Source organism: Littorina saxatilis, linkage group LG4 (assembly GCF_037325665.1).
Source record: "Littorina saxatilis isolate snail1 linkage group LG4, US_GU_Lsax_2.0, whole genome shotgun sequence".
NCBI classification, from domain to species: domain Eukaryota; kingdom Metazoa; phylum Mollusca; class Gastropoda; order Littorinimorpha; family Littorinidae; genus Littorina; species Littorina saxatilis.
In genome coordinates, this window is record NC_090248.1 from 22,832 (window position 1) to 46,792 (window position 23,961).

Consider the following 23,961-nt stretch of genomic DNA (forward strand, 5'->3'; position numbering starts at 1 on the left):
CGAAAAAGCGGACAAAGGGGCTAAAAAATAAAAGTTGACAAACACGAGTGATATTGTGATTTTTGTTAAGACAACAGATGCTGGAACCCAATTACGAAAAGAAAAGATAAATTTACCCAAATGATTTTACAAATAACGATAATTTTGTTCGTTATATCATTCAAAACGGCACTGAGTCATAGCATTAAGGTTATCTCGCACGTTTTTAAAGCTAGGGCTTTGAAACTTGGCACACAACCAAAGTATAATGACCTCCAGGTATGGTGCACATCACATTAAACAACATTGAATTTCAAGGTCACAGCGAGGTTAAATTTCCTTTGCAAACTGGAGAATTGTCGTTGTCACGTCTTACATGTTTTAATACTAGATCAGTTAGACTTTACATACTTCACATACTTTCAGCATTTTTATAAAACCTCATTAAAAGTGACCTGCTGGTTAATCTTTGTCAAAGTTCAAGGTCACAGCGGGGTCACATCTGGACCAAATGTGGAATATTTTCAATTTATTCAGCGCGTTTATAGCACGAGCTTTGAAAATACACACAGTTCTAGTGTATAATGTTCACACACGATTAAAGTCTGGTTGAAAAAGTCAAGGTCACAGCAGGGTCGCGTTGAGGTCAAACATATACATTTTTCAATGAGGTTTTCTCATATGTTTTTGAAGCTAGGGCCTTGAAACTTGGCACACTACGCAAGTTAAATTAAACCTCATCAAATTCCAAGGTCACAGTAAGGTTAAAGATCCTTTAAGGATATTTTCTAAAAAAGGTGACCGCCTGGTTAATGTTTGTCAAATTTCAAGGTCACAGCAGTGCCATCTGGCTTAAACTTTGAAAAATTGTCAATTTCTTCAACTAGTTTTATAGTGTTTGAAGTCATTCACACATGATGAAAGTCTGGTTGATAAAATTAAACGTCAATGTCGCAGCGGGGTCGCATTGAAGTCAGACACATACAATTGTCATTTTCACGAACGCCTTTTAAGCAACACCTTTGAAACTTCACACATTCCAAAGTTTTGATGTTGTTTGGTTATAATCAAAGTGTGGTCAATTTCCATGATTGAGAGCATTCAGAGGGGTCAAGTTGAGGTCACACAAAAAGTGATAATCTTTATAAGACTCACGTTTGCTGCTATTGCTCACTTGACATTGGTGAAAGTGTTTATTTTATAATTGTTGATCTTGATGTTTTGACCAATTAATATTACCAGGATCAACCATACCAGATTTCAAAGTCCAGAAGTTGTCAAACCTCAAACCTGTTGGAAGTTTCAAAGATTTAAGCATCAACAAATTTCTATTTGATTTGACCTTAAATAACAGATTTGACCTTAAATCTTAAAACAGATCAACCAGACTTTGGTTTTATATAAATTGAAGTTCAATACAATTTCCTTTTTTTGTTACCCAAACCATAACGCCACTTTGACCTTGACATTTGACTAAGGTCGACCAGACTTGGTTCATGTTTGCTGGTGTTGTCCATTTGTAAATGTACTGATATCTGAAATATGACATGACTTATGTTTTGTCGTTCCATGCTACATGCAGTGTCCGAACAATCTCATTTTTACCCACACGAGACCCTGCTATGACCTTCACATTTCTCAAGGATCAACCTTGAATTCTCCATGTTGAACAATCATTAAGCAAAAGCGTTGTTTGAAGTTTGAAGGTTCTAGCTTCAAAAATCTCTGAAAAAATATGTTTCATCCGTTTTCTGAACCACATGTGACCCAGCCGTGACCTTGAAATCTGACAAGGGTCAACAAGACTTTTACCATGCATGGGGGCGATTAAACCCCAAATGTGTGTGAAGTTTCAAGGTTTCAACTTAAAAAACGTCTGAGAAAAATATACATTTTCCTTTTTGGACAATGTGTTGCACGCAAGACAACACGACAAACGCTCGTGTTATCATTCTTTTACTTTAAGGTCGACTTGCGTGCCCGCTCTTTCGCTAATCTCAATTAAAATTCATCTTAGAAGTTCGGTTTTATTACGCTTTTAATTAAGAAGATTAAACTAAGACAACAAATAGTTAGTTTTACCCATTAAACTCGATAAGGTAGTGACATTTTATGTTGAACGCAAGAAGGTGTCGCACGCAAGATCTGAAAAGATGTTGACGACATAATTTCAACACTTGATAGCGCAATCGTGGTTCGTGATTTCTTCACAAATTTTGAACACAGAATGTGTCACGTGGTTCCGTAAATGAAGTAGATATTTGTACATGTAAATTTTGTTTTTAAAAGAAAATAACCGTTAATTACCGAACATTTTGTCGCACGCAAGATATGACGAAATTTTCAAATCGTTTTCAAAAATGCTGTTCAAAAGTTCTGCAGTCTTTGCTGGATTACTTGAAAGACAGCAGTTTGATACACCGTTATCGCTTGACGTGTCGACATCAATTCCAGAGTTTTTGAAAAAGAAATTTAGTAAATATCTGCGATTGAAAAATGTATGCCGTGATGACGAATCATCTTGCGTGCGACACCTTAAAATTCGGTTATCGAAAAAAAAAAATTCTCTCGAGATTTAGATTTGACGTTTGGTCTCGTCTGTAAAGCGATGTTTCAGGCATTCAATCAAACTAAATGCAATTCATTTGTGCTTCTTGTTATTTTTCTGTGGCATATTCAAAACACGAGGTATCACGATGTCCTTTTTCAGATGGCCGGTTTTGGCGTTATTTTTGACTTTAAACAAAGATAACTTCAAAACCGTTCAAGTCAGACACACGAAATTATGTCCACTATCTCTTCGCACATTCATCCACACACACACCAATTTTCAGCAGACACACGTTTTTAGAAACATTTTTATTGTAAAACAAAGTCGTCTTCTGTTCTGTGAGCACCTTTTGGCACTTAGTCATATATATATACGGCTTCTCTGTGTGTGTGTGTGTTTGTGTGTGTGTGTGGGCAAAAACCTGTGTATTGTAGAGTTCTGTTTGTGACGTGGTCTAGCGGCTTTTGTCTGTCTGTATGTTCTAGCATGTGAGAAGCCACAGCAGATCATAATAGGGCTAAGAAATAAGCTCTAAAATTCTCAATCCCGTTTGACAGGACTTCGCCTTTCAAAGGTGATTGTGGTGAACCGCCACGCTGTCTGTCTCTGTCGCGCCGTTCACCCCAAATTCCCGTTTCTGAGAGTGACTATTTTTAGAATGTCACTGCGCTGTCCAGAACGCTTCCCTTGCACCCGTAAGTTGTTCTTACTGTCAAAGTGAAAAGGTCGAATCAATTTATAGCCACGCGAAAAATACACTCTCACCTATCTCTATATATTTATAGATACAGATATGCATATATATATACGGCTTCTCTGTGTGTGTGTGTGTTTGTGTGTGTGTGTAGGCAAAAACCTATGTATTATAGAGTTCTGTTTGTGATGGGGTCTAGCGGCTTTTGTCTGTCTGTATGTTCTGGCATTTGAGAAGCCACAGCAGATAATATAGGGCTAAGAAATAAGCTCTAAAATTCTCAATCCCGTTTGACAGGACTTCGCCTGCAGAGGTGATTGTGATGAACCGCCACGCTGTCTGTCTCTGTCTCGCGATTCACCCCGGCGAAGCCGGGTATTCCTCTAGTATCATATATAGGTGAGGTATTCAATCTCAAAAACTTCAGAGAAAATGGGAAAAATGGGAAAAATAGCTGTTTTTTAGGCAACATTTATGGCCCCTGCGACCTTGACCTTGAAGCAAGGTCAAGATGCTATGTATGTTTTTTTGGGCCTTGTCATCATACACCATCTTGCCAAATTTGGTACTGATAGACTGAATAGTGTCCAAGAAATATCCAACGTTAAAGTTTTCCGGACGGACGGACGACTCGGGTGAGTACATAGACTCACTTTTGCTTCGCATGTGAGTCAAAAACTATTAGAGTAAAATTAAACATTAAAACGTTCATAATAAACAATAGTAAACAAGAATTAAAAAAAAAAAAAAAAAAATAGACCGCCCATGCCGGGAATTGAACCCTGATCACTTTGGCCACCAAGCCACTAACTCTGACAATTTTCCCAGTGAACTCAAATGCCTAGGGTGCTAAAATTAGGTCGCCCAGCACGCGAAGTGCACACACACACATACACACATACACACACACACACACACACACACACACACACACACACACACACACACACACACACAAAAAAACCCAGTAACACTAACACATGTGCACAAAATGAACACACACACACACACACACCGCGCGCAAACGACAGATCCTGCAGCAGACGACTCTCTCTCTTTCAGTCTCACCGAGACCAAAATAATCCCCACCCGCTGGCTGGCTTGGAAATCACGCTTTTCTCGTCACTGGGTGACGTGTTCCGCTGTTCTATCAGCTCAATGGCTGGCTGTCGCTCCGATTGAATTCGTCCAACCGTCAAGAACTTTTATGTTTTTGGGGGCATTTAGGTCCCAGGTAACATTATGAAGTTTTAATACGATCAATCGGACCTATTATCAAGTTAGTGTATCAACTTTTGAACGAACTGCGCCCAGTAGTTTCCCAGCAATAAGCTGTTAAGTCCACACAGACAGACAGACAGATACACACACAGACACACAATTAAAGTCTGCTGGACCCTAGTACTTCGTACTCGGGGATAACACCTAACTGACTATCTGTCTCTGTACACATAAAACATAACATCACAATAACACCTACCGTATTTGACGGACGCACCGTTTTATAAGCCGCACCCCCGACTTTTAACAAAAAAATTGGGACGAGCCACGTATAGGCCGCGTCACTATATTAGCCGCCGTCGAAAAAAATATAATCATATCGTGTCAATCAATCAAAACAACCAGGCAAACGAAAGTACGGTATTTGGCGAAATCGCCTCCGAGAATAAACAAGTGAAACAAAGAAGAAAAGTGAAAAAGTTTAAAGAAAAATATCACACACACACAATTTGTAACCAACACACACATGTAGTCCCGCCCAGAATAAGCTTTTTTGGGATGATTTACGACTTTTGCGCACATTTCGAGCAGACGAAAACACAACATGGCGGCTCTCGCTCCTCCAACTATCGCGAGACACAAAAAAACGAAATCTCGCGCGCGCGAGATCCTGATACATCTCGTGTTTCTCTGTACGCTATCTTGTCACGACTTGTTGACAAACGAAGATTCGCGAAAGAAAGAGAAAAACGCCGAGTCTTGAGTAGAGAGCTAATAAAGTACCGGTAATCACTGATCGAGCGAAATGAAAATCCGCGGCGACTTCCATTAGGTGAATGCTATTCAAGTTTAGGTAACGTTTTAGCCGCATCTTTTTATAAGCCGCAATGCGATTTTTTTTGAAAAAAAGTCGCGGCTTAATTGTAACCCGTCAAATACGGTAACTGACTATCTGTTTCTGTGTAGATAACATTGTCAGAATTGACCAGAGAACTTGCTTTCTGTTCCTGTGTGAAATGTGAACTTATGGAGATTTCATCAACAATTAATAAAGTCCCAATAAGATCCCTTTTATAAGTTGTGTATGGCAGTATGAGTTTTGCTATAAGTTTTTCCATACGTATGGTATCATTCTGATTAATAGGGAACTATTCAAGAATTGTAAATTAAGTATACGTCAAAATTATTCTTTCTTTATTTGGTGTTTAACGTCGTTTTCAACCACGAAGGTTATATCGCGACGAGGAAAGGGGGGAGATGGGATTGAGCCACTTGTCAATTGTTTCTTGTTCACAAAAGCACCAATCAAAAAATTGCTCCAGGGGCTTGCAACGTAGTACAATGTATTACCTTACTGGGAGAATGCAAGTTTCCAGTACAAAGGACTTAACATTTCTTACATCTTTCTTTCTTTATTTGGTGTTTAACGTCGTTTTCAACCATTCAAGGTTATATCACGACGGGGAAAGGGGGGAGATGGGATAGAGCCACTTGTCAATTGTTTCTTGTTCACAAAAGCACTAATCAAAAATTTGCTCCAGGGGCTTGCAACGTAGTACAATATATTACCTTACTGGGAGAATGCAAGTTTCCAGTACAAAGGACTTAACATTTCTTACATACTGCTTGACTAAAATCTTTACACAATTTGACTATATTCTATACAAGAAACACTTAACAAGGGTAAAAGGAGAAACAGAATCCGACTTAGTCGCCTCTTACGACATGCTGGGGAGCATCGGGTAAATTCTTCCCCCTAACCCTTCGGGGGGGGGGGTTCAAAATAAGTATAAGGAATTTGAAACTTTAGGAGAGTCACAAAAAGTATAGGCAGCCCTGGCTATCCTGATCCTGATAGCCTTAGTACCAAAAGATACACATTGCTACACTTTACAATCAGGGAAAAGTCTTTCTGCATAACATGAGTAAAATGATGTGGGAACAAACAACACTACCAGCTTGTGAAACTACACAACCTCTGAGTTTGAACATCAATTGTCCCATTCAAGCCTCACAACTTTTCCATACAAGATACATTTTGCATAATGGGAGTTTGTATGTATTAAAGTATTAAGGTCCCTTTCACATTTTCATGATCTTACTAATTTCAACTCATGTAGAGTTCTTTTTTTTCTACAGATTTTAATTCATGTGCAGTTCTAAATTTAAACCTCAGTTGGCCATTTTTTTTCTAAACATTTCAAGTCATGTGGAGTTCCTTAAACCTCAGTAGGCCTTTTTGTCAACAGATATCGATTCATGTGGAGTTCCTTGTCTTCATTAGTAGCTCCCAGTTATCCTTGTCTTCATTAGTACCAAAAGCTTCCTGTTATCCTTGTCTTCATTAGTATCAAAAGCTCCCAGTTATCCTTGTCTTCATTAGTACCAAAAGCTTCATGTTATCCTTGTCTTCATTAGTACCAAAAGCTCCCTGTTATCCTTGTCTTCATTAGTATCAAAAGCTCCCAGTTATCCTTGTCTTCATTAGTACCAAAAGCTCCCTGTTATCCTTGTCTTCATTAGTACAAAGCTCCCTGTTATCCTTGTCTTCATTAGTACCAAAAGCTCCCAGTTATCCTTGTCTTCATTAGTAGCAAAAGCTTCCAGTTATCCTTGTCTTCATTAGTAGCAAAAGCTCCCTGTTATCCTTGTCTTCATTAGTACCAAAAGCTCCCAGTTATCCTTGTCTTCATTAGTACCAAAAGCTCCCTGTTATCCTTGTCTTCGTTAGTACAAAGCTCCCAGTTATCCTTGTCTTCATTAGTACAAAGCTCCCTGAGTTATCCTTGTCTTCATTAGTACCAAAAGCTCCCTGAGTTATCCTTGTCTTCATTAGTACCAAAAGCTTCCTGTTATCCTTGTCTTCATTAGTACAAAGCTCCCTGTTATCCTTGTCTTCATTAGTACCAAAAGCTTCCAGTTATCCTTGTCTTCATTAGTACCAAAAGCTTCCTGTTATCCTTGTCTTCATTAGTAGCAAAAGCTCCCTGTTATCCTTGTCTTCATTAGTACCAAAAGCTTCCAGTTATCCTTGTCTTCATTAGTACCAAAAGCTTCCTGTTATCCTTGTCTTCATTAGTACCAAAAGCTCCCTGTTATCCTTGTCTTCATTAGTACCAAAAGCTCCCTGTTATCCTTGTCTTCATTAGTACAAAGCTCCCTGTTATCCTTGTCTTCATTAGTACCAAAAGCTCCCTGTTATCCTTGTCTTCATTAGTACAAAGCTCCCTGTTATCCTTGTCTTCATTAGTACCAAAAGCTCCCTGTTATCCTTGTCTTCATTAGTACCAAAAGCTTCCAGTTATCCTTGTCTTCATTAGTACCAAAAGCTCCCTGTTATCCTTGTCTTCATTAGTACAAAGCTCCCTGTTATCCTTGTCTTCATTAGTACCAAAAGCTCCCTGTTATCCTTGTCTTCATTAGTACCAAAAGCTCCCAGTTATCCTTGTCTTCATTAGTACCAAAAGCTCCCTGTTATCCTTGTCTTCATTAGTACCAAAAGCTTCCAGTTATCCTTGTCTTCATTAGTAGCAAAAGCTCCCTGTTATCCTTGTCTTCATTAGTAGCAAAAGCTCCCTGTTATCCTTGTCTTCATTAGTAGCAAAAGCTCCCTGTTATCCTTGTCTTCATTAGTACAAAGCTCCCTGTTATCCTTGTCTTCATTAGTACCAAAAGCTCCCTGTTATCCTTGTCTTCATTAGTACCAAAAGCTCCCTGTTATCCTTGTCTTCATTAGTACCAAAAGCTTCCAGTTATCCTTGTCTTCATTAGTAGCAAAAGCTCCCTGTTATCCTTGTCTTCATTAGTAGCAAAAGCTCCCTGTTATCCTTGTCTTCATTAGTAGCAAAAGCTCCCTGTTATCCTTGTCTTCATTAGTACAAAGCTCCCTGTTATCCTTGTCTTCATTAGTAGCAAAAGCTCCCTGTTATCCTTGTCTTCATTAGTACCAAAAGCTCCCTGTTATCCTTGTCTTCATTAGTACCAAAAGCTCCCTGTTATCCTTGTCTTCATTAGTAGCAAAAGCTCCCAGTTATCCTTGTCTTCATTAGTACCAAAAGCTCCCTGTTATCCTTGTCTTCATTAGTACCAAAAGCTCCCAGTTATCCTTGTCTTCATTAGTACCAAAAGCTTCCAGTTATCCTTGTCTTCATTAGTACCAAAAGCTCCATGTTATCCTTGTCTTCATTAGTAGCAAAAGCTCCATGTTATCCTTGTCTTCATTAGTACCAAAAGCTCCCTGTTATCCTTGTCTTCATTAGTAGCAAAAGCTCCCTGTTATCCTTGTCTTCATTAGTAGCAAAAGCTCCCTGTTATCCTTGTCTTCATTAGTACCAAAAGCTCCCTGTTATCCTTGTCTTCATTAGTAGCAAAAGCTCCATGTTATCCTTGTCTTCATTAGTACCAAAAGCTTCATGTTATCCTTGTCTTCATTAGTACCAAAAGCTCCATGTTATCCTTGTCTTCATTAGTACCAAAAGCTCCCCGTTATCCTTGTCTTCATTAGTACCAAAAGCTCCCCGTTATCCTTGTCTTCATTAGTAGCAAAAGCTTCCTGTTATCCTTGTCTTCATTAGTACCAAAAGCTCCCAGTTATCCTTGTCTTCATTAGTACCAAAAGCTTCCAGTTATCCTTGTCTTCATTAGTACCAAAAGCTCCATGTTATCCTTGTCTTCATTAGTACCAAAAGCTCCCCGTTATCCTTGTCTTCATTAGTACCAAAAGCTCCCCGTTATCCTTGTCTTCATTAGTAGCAAAAGCTTCCTGTTATCCTTGTCTTCATTAGTACCAAAAGCTCCCCGTTATCCTTGTCTTCATTAGTAGCAAAAGCTTCCAGTTATCCTTGTCTTCATTAGTACCAAAAGCTCCCCGTTATCCTTGTCTTCATTAGTAGCAAAAGCTTCCTGTTATCCTTGTCTTCATTAGTAGCAAAAGCTCCCTGTTATCCTTGTCTTCATTAGTACCAAAAGCTCCCTGTTATCCTTGTCTTCATTAGTAGCAAAAGCTCCCTGAGTTATCCTTGTCTTCATTAGTACCAAAAGCTCCCTGAGTTATCCTTGTCTTCATTAGTAGCAAAAGCTTCCAGTTATCCTTGTCTTCATTAGTAGCAAAAGCTCCCTGAGTTATCCTTGTCTTCATTAGTAGCAAAAGCTTCCAGTTATCCTTGTCTTCATTAGTACCAAAAGCTCCCTGAGTTATCCTTGTCTTCATTAGTAGCAAAAGCTCCCTGAGTTATCCTTGTCTTCATTAGTACCAAAAGCTCCCTGAGTTATCCTTGTCTTCATTAGTAGCAAAAGCTTCCAGTTATCCTTGTCTTCATTAGTAGCTCCCTGTTATCGTTGTCTTCTTTAGTACCAAAAGCTCCCTGAGTTATCCTTGTCTTCATTAGTAGCAAAAGCTTCCAGTTATCCTTGTCTTCATTAGTAGCAAAAGCTCCCAGTTATCCTTGTCTTCATTAGTACCAAAAGCTTCCAGTTATCCTTGTCTTCATTAGTACAAAGCTCCCTGTTATCCTTGTCTTCATTAGTACAAAGCTCCCTGTTATCCTTGTCTTCATTAGTAGCAAAAGCTCCCAGTTATCCTTGTCTTCATTAGTAGCAAAAGCTCCCAGTTATCCTTGTCTTCATTAGTAGCAAAAGCTTCCTGTTATCCTTGTCTTCATTAGTACCAAAAGCTCCCTCAGTTATCCTTGTCTTCATTAGTACCAAAAGCTCCCTGTTATCCTTGTCTTCATTAGTAGCAAAAGCTCCCTGTTATCCTTGTCTTCATTAGTACAAAGCTCCCAGTTATCCTTGTCTTCATTAGTAGCAAAAGCTCCCAGTTATCCTTGTCTTCATTAGTACCAAAAGCTTCCTGTTATCCTTGTCTTCATTAGTACCAAAAGCTTCCAGTTATCCTTGTCTTCATTAGTACCAAAAGCTCCCAGTTATCCTTGTCTTCATTAGTAGCAAAAGCTTCCTGTTATCCTTGTCTTCATTAGTACCAAAAGCTTCCAGTTATCCTTGTCTTCATTAGTAGCAAAAGCTTCCAGTTATCCTTGTCTTCATTAGTAGCAAAAGCTCCCAGTTATCCTTGTCTTCATTAGTACCAAAAGCTCCCTGTTATCCTTGTCTTCATTAGTAGCAAAAGCTTCCAGTTATCCTTGTCTTCATTAGTACAAAGCTCCATGTTATCCTTGTCTTCATTAGTACAAAGCTCCCTGTTATCCTTGTCTTCATTAGTAGCAAAAGCTCCCAGTTATCCTTGTCTTCATTAGTAGCAAAAGCTCCCAGTTATCCTTGTCTTCATTAGTAGCAAAAGCTCCCTGTTATCCTTGTCTTCATTAGTAGCAAAAGCTCCCAGTTATCCTTGTCTTCATTAGTAGCAAAAGCTTCCAGTTATCCTTGTCTTCATTAGTAGCAAAAGCTCCCCGTTATCCTTGTCTTCATTAGTAGCAAAAGCTCCCAGTTATCCTTGTCTTCATTAGTATCAAAAGCTCCCTGTTATCCTTGTCTTCATTAGTACCAAAAGCTCCCTGTTATCCTTGTCTTCATTAGTACAAAGCTCCCTGTTATCCTTGTCTTCATTAGTACCAAAAGCTCCCTGTTATCCTTGTCTTCATTAGTACCAAAAGCTCCCTGTTATCCTTGTCTTCATTAGTACAAAGCTCCCTGTTATCCTTGTCTTCATTAGTACCAAAAGCTCCCTGTTATCCTTGTCTTCATTAGTAGCAAAAGCTCCCTGAGTTATCCTTGTCTTCATTAGTAGCAAAAGCTCCCAGTTATCCTTGTCTTCATTAGTACCAAAAGCTTCCTGTTATCCTTGTCTTCATTAGTACCAAAAGCTCCCAGTTATCCTTGTCTTCATTAGTACAAAGCTCCCTGTTATCCTTGTCTTCATTAGTACCAAAAGCTCCCTGTTATCGTTGTCTTCATTAGTAGCAAAAGCTCCCAGTTATCCTTGTCTTCATTAGTACCAAAAGCTCCCTGTTATCCTTGTCTTCATTAGTACCAAAAGCTTCCAGTTATCCTTGTCTTCATTAGTACCAAAAGCTCCCTGTTATCCTTGTCTTCATTAGTACCAAAAGCTTCCAGTTATCCTTGTCTTCATTAGTACCAAAAGCTCCCTGTTATCCTTGTCTTCATTAGTAGCTCCCAGTTATCCTCGTCTTCATTAGTACCAAAAGCTCCCTGTTATCCTTGTCTTCATTAGTACAAAGCTCCCTGTTATCCTTGTCTTCATTAGTACCAAAAGCTTCCTGTTATCCTTGTCTTCATTAGTACCAAAAGCTTCCAGTTATCCTTGTCTTCATTAGTACCAAAAGCTTCCAGTTATCCTTACCTTTGCTATTGGGATCCACCCCGACCTCGTCTGCTGACCGGTAGAACATCAACACTAGAATCCCTACCACCATCTGAAAAGTAAAGGTAAAACATCAACACTAGAATCCCAACCACCATCTGAAAAGTAAAGGTAAAACATCAACACTAGAATCCCAACCACCATCTGAAAAGTAAAGGTAAAACATCAACACTAGAATCCCTACCACCATCTGAAAAGTAAAGGTAAAACATCAACACTACAATCACCACCACCATCTGAAAAGTAAAGGTAAAACATCAACACTAGAATCCCAACCACCATCTGAAAAGTAAAGGTAAAACATCAACACTAGAATCCCTACCACCATCTGAAAAGTAAAGGTAAAACATCAACACTACAATCACCACCACCATCTGAAAAGTAAAGGTAAAACATCAACACTACAATCACCACCACCATCTGAAAAGTAAAGGTAAAACATCAACACTACAATCACCACCACCATCTGAAAAGTAAAGGTAAAACATCAACACTACAATCCCTACCACCATCTGAAAAGTAAAGGTAAAACATCAACACTACAATCCCTACCACCATCTGAAAAGTAAAGGTAAAACATCAACACTACAATCACCACCACCATCTGAAAAGTAAAGGTAAAACATCAACACTAGAATCACCACCATCTGAAAAGTAAAGGTAAAACATCAACACTAGAATCACCACCATCTGAAAAGTAAAGGTAAAACATCAACACTACAATCACCACCATCTGAAAAGTAAAGGTAAAACATCAACACTAGAATCACCACCATCTGAAAAGTAAAGGTAAAACATCAACACTACAATCACCACCATCTGAAAAGTAAAGGTAAAACATCAACACTACAATCACCACCATCTGAAAAGTAAAGGTAAAACATCAACACTACAATCACCACCACCATCTGAAAAGTAAAGGTAAACCATCAACACTACAATCTCCACCACCATCTGAAAAGTAAAGGTAAAACATCAACACTAGAATCCCTACCACCATCTCAAAAAAGTAAAGGTAAAACATCAACACTAGAATCACCACCATAATCTGAAAAGTAAAGGTAAAACATCAACACTACAATCACCACCACCATCTGAAAAGTAAAGGTAAAACATCAACACTAGAATCCCTACCACCATCTGAAAAGTAAAGGTAAAACATCAACACTACAATCACCACCACCATCTAAAAAGTAAAGGTAAAACATCAACACTACAATCACCACCACCATCTGAAAAGTAAAGGTAAAACATCAACACTACAATCACCACCACCATCTGAAAAGTAAAGGTAAAACATCAACACTAGAATCACCACCATAATCTGAAAAGTAAAGGTAAAACATCAACACTACAATCACCACCACCATCTGAAAAGTAAAGGTAAAACATCAACACTAGAATCACCACCATAATCTGAAAAGTAAAGGTAAAACATCAACACTACAATCACCACCACCATCTGAAAAGTAAAGGTAAAACATCAACACTAGAATCCCTACCACCATCTGAAAAGTAAAGGTAAAACATCAACACTACAATCACCACCATCTGAAAAGTAAAGGTAAAAACGAATAAGTCTGGGTTTATATTGGCCCTTGACTATCGTAAAGCGTTTGATTCCATTTATAAGGAATTTATGACAGACTAGAGGAATACCCGGCTTCGCCGGGGTGAATCGCGAGACAGAGACAGACAGCGTGGCGGTTCATCACAATCACCTCTGCAAGCGAAGTCCTGTCAAACGGGATTGAGAATTTTAGAGCTTATTTCTTAGCCCTATATTATCTGTTGTGGCTTCTCAAATGCCAGAACATACAGACAGACAAAAGCCGCTAGACCCCATCACAAACAGAACTCTACAATCAACAGGTTTTTTCCCCCACACACACACACACAAACACACACACAGAGAAGCCGTATATATATATATGCATATCTGTATCTATAAATATATAGAGATAGGTGAGAGTGTATTTTTCGCGTGGCTATAAATTGATTCGACCTTTTCACTTTGACAGTAAGAACAACTTACGGGTGCAAGGGAAGCGTTCTGGACAGCGCAGTGACATTCTAAAAATAGTCACTCTCAGAAACGGGAATTTGGGGTGAACGGCGCGACAGAGACAGACAGCGTGGCGGTTTACCACAATCACCTTTGAATGGCGAAGTCCTGTCAAACGGGATTGAGAATTTTAGAGCTTATTTCTTAGCCCTATATTATCTACTGTGGCTTCTCACATGCCAGAACATACAGACAGACAAAAGCCGCTAGACCCCATCACAAACAGAACTCTATAATACATAGGTTTTTGCCTACACACACACACAAACACACACACACACAGAGAAGCCGTATATATATATGCATATCTGTATCTATAAATATATAGAGATAGGTGAGAGTGTATTTTTCGCGTGGCTATAAATTGATTCGACCTTTTCACTTTGACAGTAAGAACAACTTACGGGTGCAAGGGAAGCGTTCTGGACAGCGCAGTGACATTCTAAAAATAAATAGTAACTTACAACTGAACGGGAAAGCCACACGAAGGAAGGGAGATAAACGCCAAACACTGGAGAAGATAAGGAAGAGTTACTTATAATGGTGAAATGAACACAAAAACGAACATGAGTTTAGCGCTGCGCGCTGAGAGCACGTGTTGAAATATCTCATCGATGATATTGTGTCCGGGGTGTAGCTGAATACGGTGTCCAAATTTGAAAAAGAACCACCGAGAACTTTGGCGTTGTGATGTGGTGTAGCGGCTATGGTGTGTCGGTATGGGGGCCCGGGTAAGCTGAGGTGGAACCAAAATAGCTGAGGTGGAACCAAAATCGGTTCCGCGCTGCGCGCTGAGAGCACGTGTTGAAATATCTCATCGACCAGGTTGTGTCCAGGGTGTACCTGAATATGATCACCAAATTTGAAACAGATCCATCGAGAACCTTGGCCGCGCATCGCGCACAGACACACAGACACACAGACACACAGACACACACACACACAGACACTAGTCGTATATATATATAGAAGCATTTAGATCATATGGTTTTGGTGAAGATTTTCAAAAATGGGTTAAGCTTTTAATGACAGACACTTTTAGTAGTATTAATCACGGAGGGTGGATTTCAGAACCGTTTCCCTTGAAGTGTGGTATAAGACAAGGTTGTCCATTTTCACCCCTGGCCTTTATATTGGCGGTGGAAATACTTGCCATTAAAATTAGGAAAAGTGATATAACGGGTGTTGAATTACCCTCAAAGGTGGGCGAGGAGAGTGCCCTAAAAATTAAACAGTTAGCAGACGATACAACAATATTTTTACAGAACAGTGGTGATGTCTTTAAAGTTAAAGATATAATAATACAGTTTGCAAAGTTTTCAGGACTGACCCTGAATGTCAATAAAACCAAAATAATGAAAATTGGACAGCATTGTGGTCAGCAAAAGTTGCCCTTTGAGTGCACAGAGAAGATTAAGATTTTAGGTATATATTTCGTAAATAATGATAGAGCAATAACTGTTGAACAGAATTGGGTATTAAGAGTTCAGAAGATTAAGAAGTTGATTAAGATATGGAGTCGACGAGATTTAAGGATTCACGGTAAAATTGTAATAATCAAATGTTTTTTTATTTCACAGCTAGTATTTGTGATGCAGACGATTGGATTGCCAGATCGGGTTTTGACAGAGTTAAATAGATTGTTTTATAAGTTTATTTGGCAGAGAAAGTGTTCGAATAAAAAAGCATTTGAAAAAGTGAAAAGAAAAGTAATGGAGAAAGAAATAAGTGACGGTGGGTTGAAAATGCTAAATGTGCACAGGATGCAAGAGTCTTTTTATTTACAATGGGTCGGACATTTGTATGAAAAGAAGGGAGCACATTGGACGTTTATACCACTATGGTTTCTGGAACATGTTGCTTCAGGGTATGGTTGTTTTGATTTGAATGTTAAACCGAGTAAGGAATTGAATTTGACAATGATTGGAAGCCCATTTTGGCAGAGGGTAGTGTGGACACATTTGACTTACAAGCGTAGGATGGAACATGATAAGATTGATGTAAACAATTTTTATAAACAGATTTTGTGGAGTAATGATTTGATTCGGTATAAAGGGAAAATGTTGTTTTATTTGTATTGGAAAAATGCTGGGATTGAACGAGTAAGTGATTTGTTTATAGTGGAAGAAAAGAGATTGAAGTCAGCAGCAGAGGTATATATACAAATTGGAAAAAATAATGCAAATATTTTATTGGATTATTGGGCATTAATAAACGCATTACCCAAAGTATGGATTAATTGGATTAAAAATAAACATATTATTGTCCAGATGGATAAGCAATTGTTTGATGGTAGCCTGTATATGATAAAAATAAGCCAAATACGAAAAATGATAGAAAAGAAAAGTGTAGATACTGCTGTATAAAAACCTTGTGTATATAATTTTTGGTTGAGGAAGTTTGGAGTACAAGTAGATAAGGACAGTTTTGGTTAATGCTTTAGTACATTTTTATTTATGTTCATAATTGGTATTCTTTTTTTCAGTTCTAACCACAGCACCTGGCCTGCACTGAGGCCTGCAAGGCGAATGCAGCTGCACTGAGGGAGCAGGTCAAGGACCTGCAGGCCAAGGTCACTAGCCTGGAGGCAAGACAGCGCCAGCTGGAGGGGGAGCTGGTTACCAGCTATGCTACACAAGGTATGTTAGGTATGATAGCTGCATACCTGCCAACTGCTACAATGTTTGGCGTAGCATGCTCCGATTTTGCAGTCATTGCTATGCCAAGCCAAAAGCTGCTATGCTCAACAAAAAAATGACAAGCATGCAATATGTTCACTTATCCCTCGACAATCAATAATGAACATAGCGTAACTAGCCAAGTACTACTGATGCCTGGATACCATTCCGTTATGACTCGATGTTGTGCACGTGACTTGCTTATATAGCCATTTGTGAATTTTGTTGCAAGCATTCGCATATCTGGTGACTGGCCAATCGTGAATTTGATTAGAATATGCTATGCTCTTGGAAAGTTGTAAGCAGATTTAATAATGATGCTTGCACCGTGCACCGGAAATGGGAGGCAGAATAAAACGGAGGAAGCGTAAGGGTCGTGAAGATAATGGTACAGGTTCCACGCCGATGCGGACGAATAACTAGTTTTCAAAGATTTTTGCCAAAGAATTGGACGGACTTTGCGTGTATGGGTAACAATGAACTTTGTCATCATTTTCACGAGTTTTCATTTACAAACACCTGGGAAATAAATCTCATGTTCCCCATGCAATAAATCGAGGTGGTGAATGGGTTTGAGCTTTCAGGTGAAACGTGGATTGTCAAAGTAAAAGCCAATCAGGCTGATTGTTTGATGTGTGGAACCATCGCGGCTTTGGATTTGTGTTTCCGAGGACAACGATTGTAAGCATTCACTCTCAAAGACCCAATCAATGTTTATAATTACCGCGGCGACTCATGGTCAATTTGCAACTTATCTCTGTAATCGCAAAATCCACAATGAAAAGTCATAAACGGCCGGCCGGACAGACTAACACTGACCGATTACATAGAGTCACTTTTTCTCAAGTGACTCAAAAACAAGAAGAGCAAACGCTCGATCGAGTCACTTTCGCAGTTCTGAATATTATATGAGGCATCAGATGGACAGGAAGAAATTGCTATTCACAACACAATGAGTCACGTTCACATAAAATTTGAGCCCGGTCACTTTTATAGTTTCCGAGAAAAGCCCAACGTTAAGTTGTGTGTTGCCGAACAGAAAAGGCTAGTTATCTCCCTTGTTTTTCTGATAACGTTCGTAAAAGGCTACAGATGTAAATACTTTGATGTAAAGAATAATCCTACAAAGTTTCAATCACATCCGATGAACTTTGTCAAAGATATAAAATGTCTAATTTTTCCTTTGACGCTGACCTGTGACCTTGAAAAAGGTCAAAGGTCAACGAAACCATCGTTAAAGTGTAGAGGTCATTGGAGGTCACGACTAAACAAAATATGAGCCCGATCGCTTTGATAGTTTCCGAGAAAAGTCCAACGTTAAGGTGGTGTCTACGGACGGCCGGCCGGACGGCCGGCCGGACAGACTAACACTAACCGATTACATAGAGTCACTTTTTCTCAAGTGACTCAAAAATTGTAATCCAGTCACCCATTGGACGCAGGGGGCCGATAGGGCGCACCAAAATGACCCAGTTTTTGCCATGAGAGGTGGTTCCCCTGTCATATCTGAGAGAGGAAACACTTCCTGCATCGGACCGACTTTAACTGAGTGAAAATATGTGTGTGCGGCCAGATCAAAGGCATTGTGATAGCTGGGTGGCCTTGTTAAAAGACACGACCTTCTTCCCAGGGGTCAATGACCCAGTTTTTGCCATGAGAGGTGGTTCCCCTGTCATATCTGAGAGAGGAAACACTTCCTGCATCGGGGTCAGTGACCGGTCAGTGACCGAGTTTAACAGAGTGGAAATCTGTGTGTGCGGCCAGATCAAAGGCAGGGCAGTACCTAGTAGCTGAAACATGCATTATCACAAGCTGTTTGACTGGTACTCAAGCGGTCTCTTTGATTTTTTTCCTTTGATTTTTTTCGTATTTCATACACGGATTAGGCGCTTCGTTATACAAGACGCAGGGGTCGAACTCGAGGAAAAAAGTCGCGCCTTATGACCCGGAAAGTACGGTATGCTAATGCTACGCTTAAACACCATGCTACTCTAAAATTGGGTGAACGTTCCAAAATGCTACTCACAGGGGTTGGCAGCTATGTAGCTGACAAGTAAAATTGGACAAAGGGACTTGCATCTGCCAAGTAGTTTCACAAGTTTAGTTAGTTATTATTGTTTATCATCTCTTCAGCAGGAAATGCTGTTTAAGGCTGGAGCAACAGAAATTGCATTGGTTGAGCAAGAACAATCTTCCGCCTTGCCAGCAGGTAGTTATTGGCTTTATTAGCAAGTGTTCATCGACAATTGATGACCGGTAATTTTTAATGAGTTGGGGCATTCTGACCAGTCACAGGAACTGTTTCATGAAAACACTAACTTGATTGAATTACAACTGCTATTGCTCTCTTGTATCTGAAGCAGACAGGTTTGTTTTTTTTGTTTTTAATGTACCTTCAGCTGATGCTAGCTGCTATTCGAGACCGATGCAGTTATTTTTTTTTCACTTCACGTGGCAAGTTCTACTTTCAGATTATTTACATTCAGATCTATACCGGCACGGTTGGCCTTGTGGTAAGGCGTCAGCCCCGTGATCGGGAGGTCGTGGGTTCAAACCCCGGCCGGGTCATACCTAAGACTTTAAAATTGGCAATCTAGTGGCTGCTCCGCCTGGCGTCTGGCATTATGGGGTTTGTGCTAGGACTGGTTGGTCCGGTGTCAGAATAATGTGACTGGGTGAGACATGAAGCCTGTGCTGCGACTTCTGTCTTGTGTGTGGCGCACGTTAAATGTCAAAGCAGCACCGCCCTGATATGGCCCTTCGTGGTCGGCTGGGCGTTAAACAAACAAACAAAAAATTCAAATCTATCACTGTAAAAGAAGGTTCTAAAAATTAATCACTATCACTTCTGGTACTTCAAATCTTGTAAAAAAAAATCTTGATCTCTTTTAAAAAGTTAAAAATCTTGTCCGGAGGAACACCCCGGATCTGAAGCAGACAGAGATGCATTCATATTAATTGATTGCACAAGTGGTATTCTGCTGGTAAAGTTAAAGAAAAGACTTCAAGTACAGAGGTTTGGATGCATGGATATTAATATTTTCTTGCAGGCTTTAATTTGAATTATAATTTTGTCTGAACCTGCTGAATATATCATTTCAGCTTACACCGTGGCAAGCAATGAGGGCAAGCAATGAGGGCAGCTCGTCGGCGAGGATTAGGACGGTGCGGCGAGGATTAGGACGGTGCTGCGGAGATTAGGACGGTGCTGCGGAGCAATTACGCTGTCTGCAGCCATTTGTAAAGGTAAGAATTCGAAGTAACTTTTACGTTCTGATGTAATATATTATTGTGCCATGTGCCAGGACCTATGGTTGTTCGGATGTATGTACCGACTTTATTTTCTTTAAGATCCCTTCGATTCTAATATGCCAATTTTTTTGCCATATGATCGTTATCTGTGTGGTATATTTTTTATCTAGTCACGTTCTGTTGTATGTACATCAAATTGTTTCTCTCCTATTGTTGGTATGAGAGTTCTAGTCATAGTTTGTCAGTGTCTTTATGTGATCTCCAGCCATGTTCTATGGTATGGACATTTTGATGAGTTATTTTCTTGTGTACTGGGCATATTTCTGTGTGTATAATTTTTTTCCCTTTCTATCCCCCCTCCCCCCCCCCCCCCCCCCAAATCTTTGCAGTACATTTTTGGTATACCTCGGCAGCAGTACATAATCAGTATACTTATGGTACATTCTTTTTTCTTTGGCAATTATTCTTAAACCTCCAGAGAAGTATATTATTAGTATACTTTCAGTACATTTTTGGTATACCTCGCCAGCAGTACATAATCAGTATACTTATGGTACATTTGTTTTTCTGTGGCAATTTTTTATAAACCTCTGGGGAAGTATATTATTGGTATACTTTTAGTATATTTTTGGTATACCTCGGCAGCAGTACATAATCAGTATACTTATGGTACATTCTTTTTTCTGTGGCAATTTTTCTTAAACCTCTAGAGAAGTATATTATTAGTATACTTTTAGTACATTTTTGGTATAATACCTTGCAGCAGTTCATAATCAGTATACTTATGGTACATTCTTTAACTTCTAGGGCAGTATATTATTAGTATATTGCTTTCAGTATCTGTGAGGTGTGCCTCCAAAGCAGCTATTAATCAGTACAGTTGCAGTATATTTGTGGTACATTTGCACTATTTGTTATTTGCATTGTGTGTGTGCATATATAGATATACACATGGATTCATGTGAATGCATTATTGTTATTTTTGCTTTTTCTGATATTAAAAGCCGAAGATTGCCACTGCAAATTGTGTTGACTTTTCTCAGTTTTTCCAATTTATAAATGATAGCAATATTCCCAAAAACTTTCATGATGTGCATATATAGCTATTCTGATGGACACGTGGGGGAATTCGGGGGCTGTGATTGGATGGTCTCACACATCCCTTTTCCGATCATCAAAGCATAACGATACAAAAGTTGGCCATTTTTGCCGATATCCAAACGATATCGGCAATAACAAAGACGCGTGGTTCCGGTTTCTTCCACGTGTATAAAGTACACGCATACCTCGCCAGGTTTGTTTCTGTCACTCTGTGACTAGTCGACAGACGATGCCATTTGCTTTGTGTGTGTTTTTGTTGTTGCTTACTGTACATGACATAGGCCCTACATTACGTGTAAAATCCAGTTCTTTAACAGGCAACAAACCTTGCAAATTTCCAGAAGCTGCAATCTGAAGCGACCTATCTCGGATTCTAGCAGACGATCTCTCCAATGTTTAACACAAAATCAGCAAACTCTCCTGTCACATAGAACGTCCATTGTATAGTGCAATGTTGAAATGAAGTTACCGGTCTGAAACATTTCGTCGTTTCTTCTGAGACAATCCTTGTTCTCTTATCATCTACAGATTTACCGCTGTCTTCACCACGCGAATTCCCAACAGAAGTCAGACTTTCGAACATACAATCTACGTAGGCAAGCATGATACGTCATGACGTCATATGATTCCTAACATATTGACGTAATGCTAAGCATCCGGTTATCTCGAGTTTTCTCCGTATTACATGTCCGTGGGTTTTTCAATGTTCGGTTATTTCCGTGGCTTCATGCGGAAAGGGAACCGTCGTCTGCAATCAACGACATGGACCATTCTGGTACTTGTCGCTGACAAAAACATGATTCTAACACAGAATTTAATGTCAGAATAGCTATATAAACGCTATTGTGTTTTCAGCGTAGCAATAGGGTCCGATATTTAGACTCGAACAAGTATAATGCGACTCGTCTTCGACTCGTCGGCATTATACTTGTCTCGTCTAAATATCGGGCCCTATTGCTACGCTGAAAACACAATAGCTGTTAGTAATAACAGTACATATTTAGTATATTTTCAGTACATGTTGATACTTTTAAATAGGGAGGTACGTTTTCAGTACTTGGAGGTATATTTTTGGTATATTTTTGGTATCTTTTCAGCATAGTTTCAGCATGGTTCCAATTTGGTACATTTTCTGTACGTACCTTAAATGTGCTGCAAACGTACCAAAATTGTACCTCCTGCAGTACAAAATAGGTATACTGCATTTGGGTGCACACACACAACACAAGACACCTAATATATATATGCAAGTTAACAAAGACAAGTTTACTTTAGATAAACAAAACCCACAGTATTTACAGTCAAGATGCATGTCAACAAAACCAGTCCTTACATTCAGTCACATCAGAAAATTCCTGCATTAAAATCAGTCATAATAACACTCTCCAGAAACTACCTTTAATTCTAGAGGATCGATTCGTTTATTTTATTTAAACATTTTCTTTTAAGTTTTTCAATTTAAAGCACTGTGATCTTTGCTACATTGGAGAAAGATTAATGGAGATCAGTTTTAGACTCAGAAAGACTTTCTTTCTTTCTTTCTTTATTTGGTGTTTAACGTCGTTTTCAACCACGAAGGTTATATCGCGACGAGGGAAAGGGGGAAATGGGATAGGGGAAAGGGGGGAGATGGGATAGTCAGCCACTTGTTAAGTGTTTCTTGTTCACAAAAGCACTAATCAAAAAATTGCTCCAGGGGCTTGCAACGTAGTACAATATATGACCATACTGGGAGAATGCAAGTTTCCAGTACAAAGGACTAAACATTTCTTACATACTGCTTGACTAAAATCTTTACAAACATTGACTATATTCTATACAAGAACCACTTAACAAGGGTTAAAGGAGAAACAGAATCCGTTAGTCGCCTCATACGACATGCGGGGTGCAGAGAAATAAGGATGTGGAAAAGAAGACTTTTGGTAAGTGAAATAAAGGTGATGGATCCAGTCAGGTAGAAATAAGACAACAAGAAAAGAATTGGAAAACTGCAGGGAATAGTAGGGAGAGTTTTCTTGGAAGGAAATATAGGTGAAAGGACTGGTAAGGCAGAAATAAGACAAAAGAAGAGAAGAAACAGAACCGTTAGTCGCCTCTTACGACATGCTGGGTAGCATCGGGTAAATTCTTTCTAGTCCCAACCAATATGGGACTCCCCCTAACCCGCGGGGGGTCTCAGAAAGACTGGAATTTCGGCAACAGCGCAAGTCACTGATGAGCGCGACCATAGACCTACATCTATGTCTCTGGCGCGACTGACCGTAGCGAGAGATCGGTTCGCAGGTCTGAGAGATTCTGTGGAAGTAGAGACCTAGGTCAAATAAACTCGATGCGAAGCAGGCTCATGTTTTTCCAAACACAATTTGGTGTTTTTTGTTTGTTTCCATGTTCATTTGTGTACTGCATTGTGTTGCCCTAATGCTGCGTCTAACCTGAGATGGGACACGTTGCTTGGTTCGCCAACGGCTGCAGTGCCGCGACGTGACTCGTGACTGACTAGCTTTGTTGTTGCACTGATCTTAATTAGATCACCAAAATGCATGTGATTCGCTCTTCTTAGACTTCGCCAGACACGGCCACTAGACTTAATAGTTTTGCCAATATTTCGGTACAACTTTAGCTTTTTTGGTTGGCATTTCGTCCCCATTTAGTAACCCTAATATTGTTATCATTATTTAAGTTATTGAGACATCACAGTGCGCTAAGAGATTTATAGAGCAAATCGAGAAAATGATTTATTGAACGAAGTGCCCATAGCGAACTGTGATTGTTTCAATAACGATTTTGTCAGTAACAATAGATTAGAATGTTTGACAAGGCACATTTTTCTGCGGGCGTTTGGATTAATTGTGGACAGGTCGAGTTAGATCTATTTTTGTGTGTGTGTCGGCTCTGCACATTTTAGGGGTATTGACGGTTTAATCGCCGACCATGCATTTTACGATTTGATGACCCTGGCTGCACTGTTTCATCGATTAGCAACTAACAGTATGAGTTACAGTTATGCTTAATGTACCTGAGACCATACAGTTTCACTTTAGTATTCAGTTAGTTATTGGTAACAAAACCTGTTCCGAAATG

At 39.4% G+C, this 23,961-nt stretch overlaps 1 protein-coding gene across 1 annotated transcript in view; it reads right to left on the reverse strand.

Annotated features, from left to right (window-relative positions):
* LOC138963706 (probable hexose phosphate transport protein) overlaps positions 1 to 23,961 on the reverse strand; it is an 86,964-nt gene that overhangs the window by 4,784 nt on the left and 58,219 nt on the right. Inside the window, exon 8 of the mRNA XM_070335553.1 lies at positions 11,764 to 11,836. Within this exon, the coding sequence (XP_070191654.1) occupies positions 11,764 to 11,836 (73 nt within the window). The remainder of the gene's footprint in view (positions 1 to 11,763; positions 11,837 to 23,961) is intronic.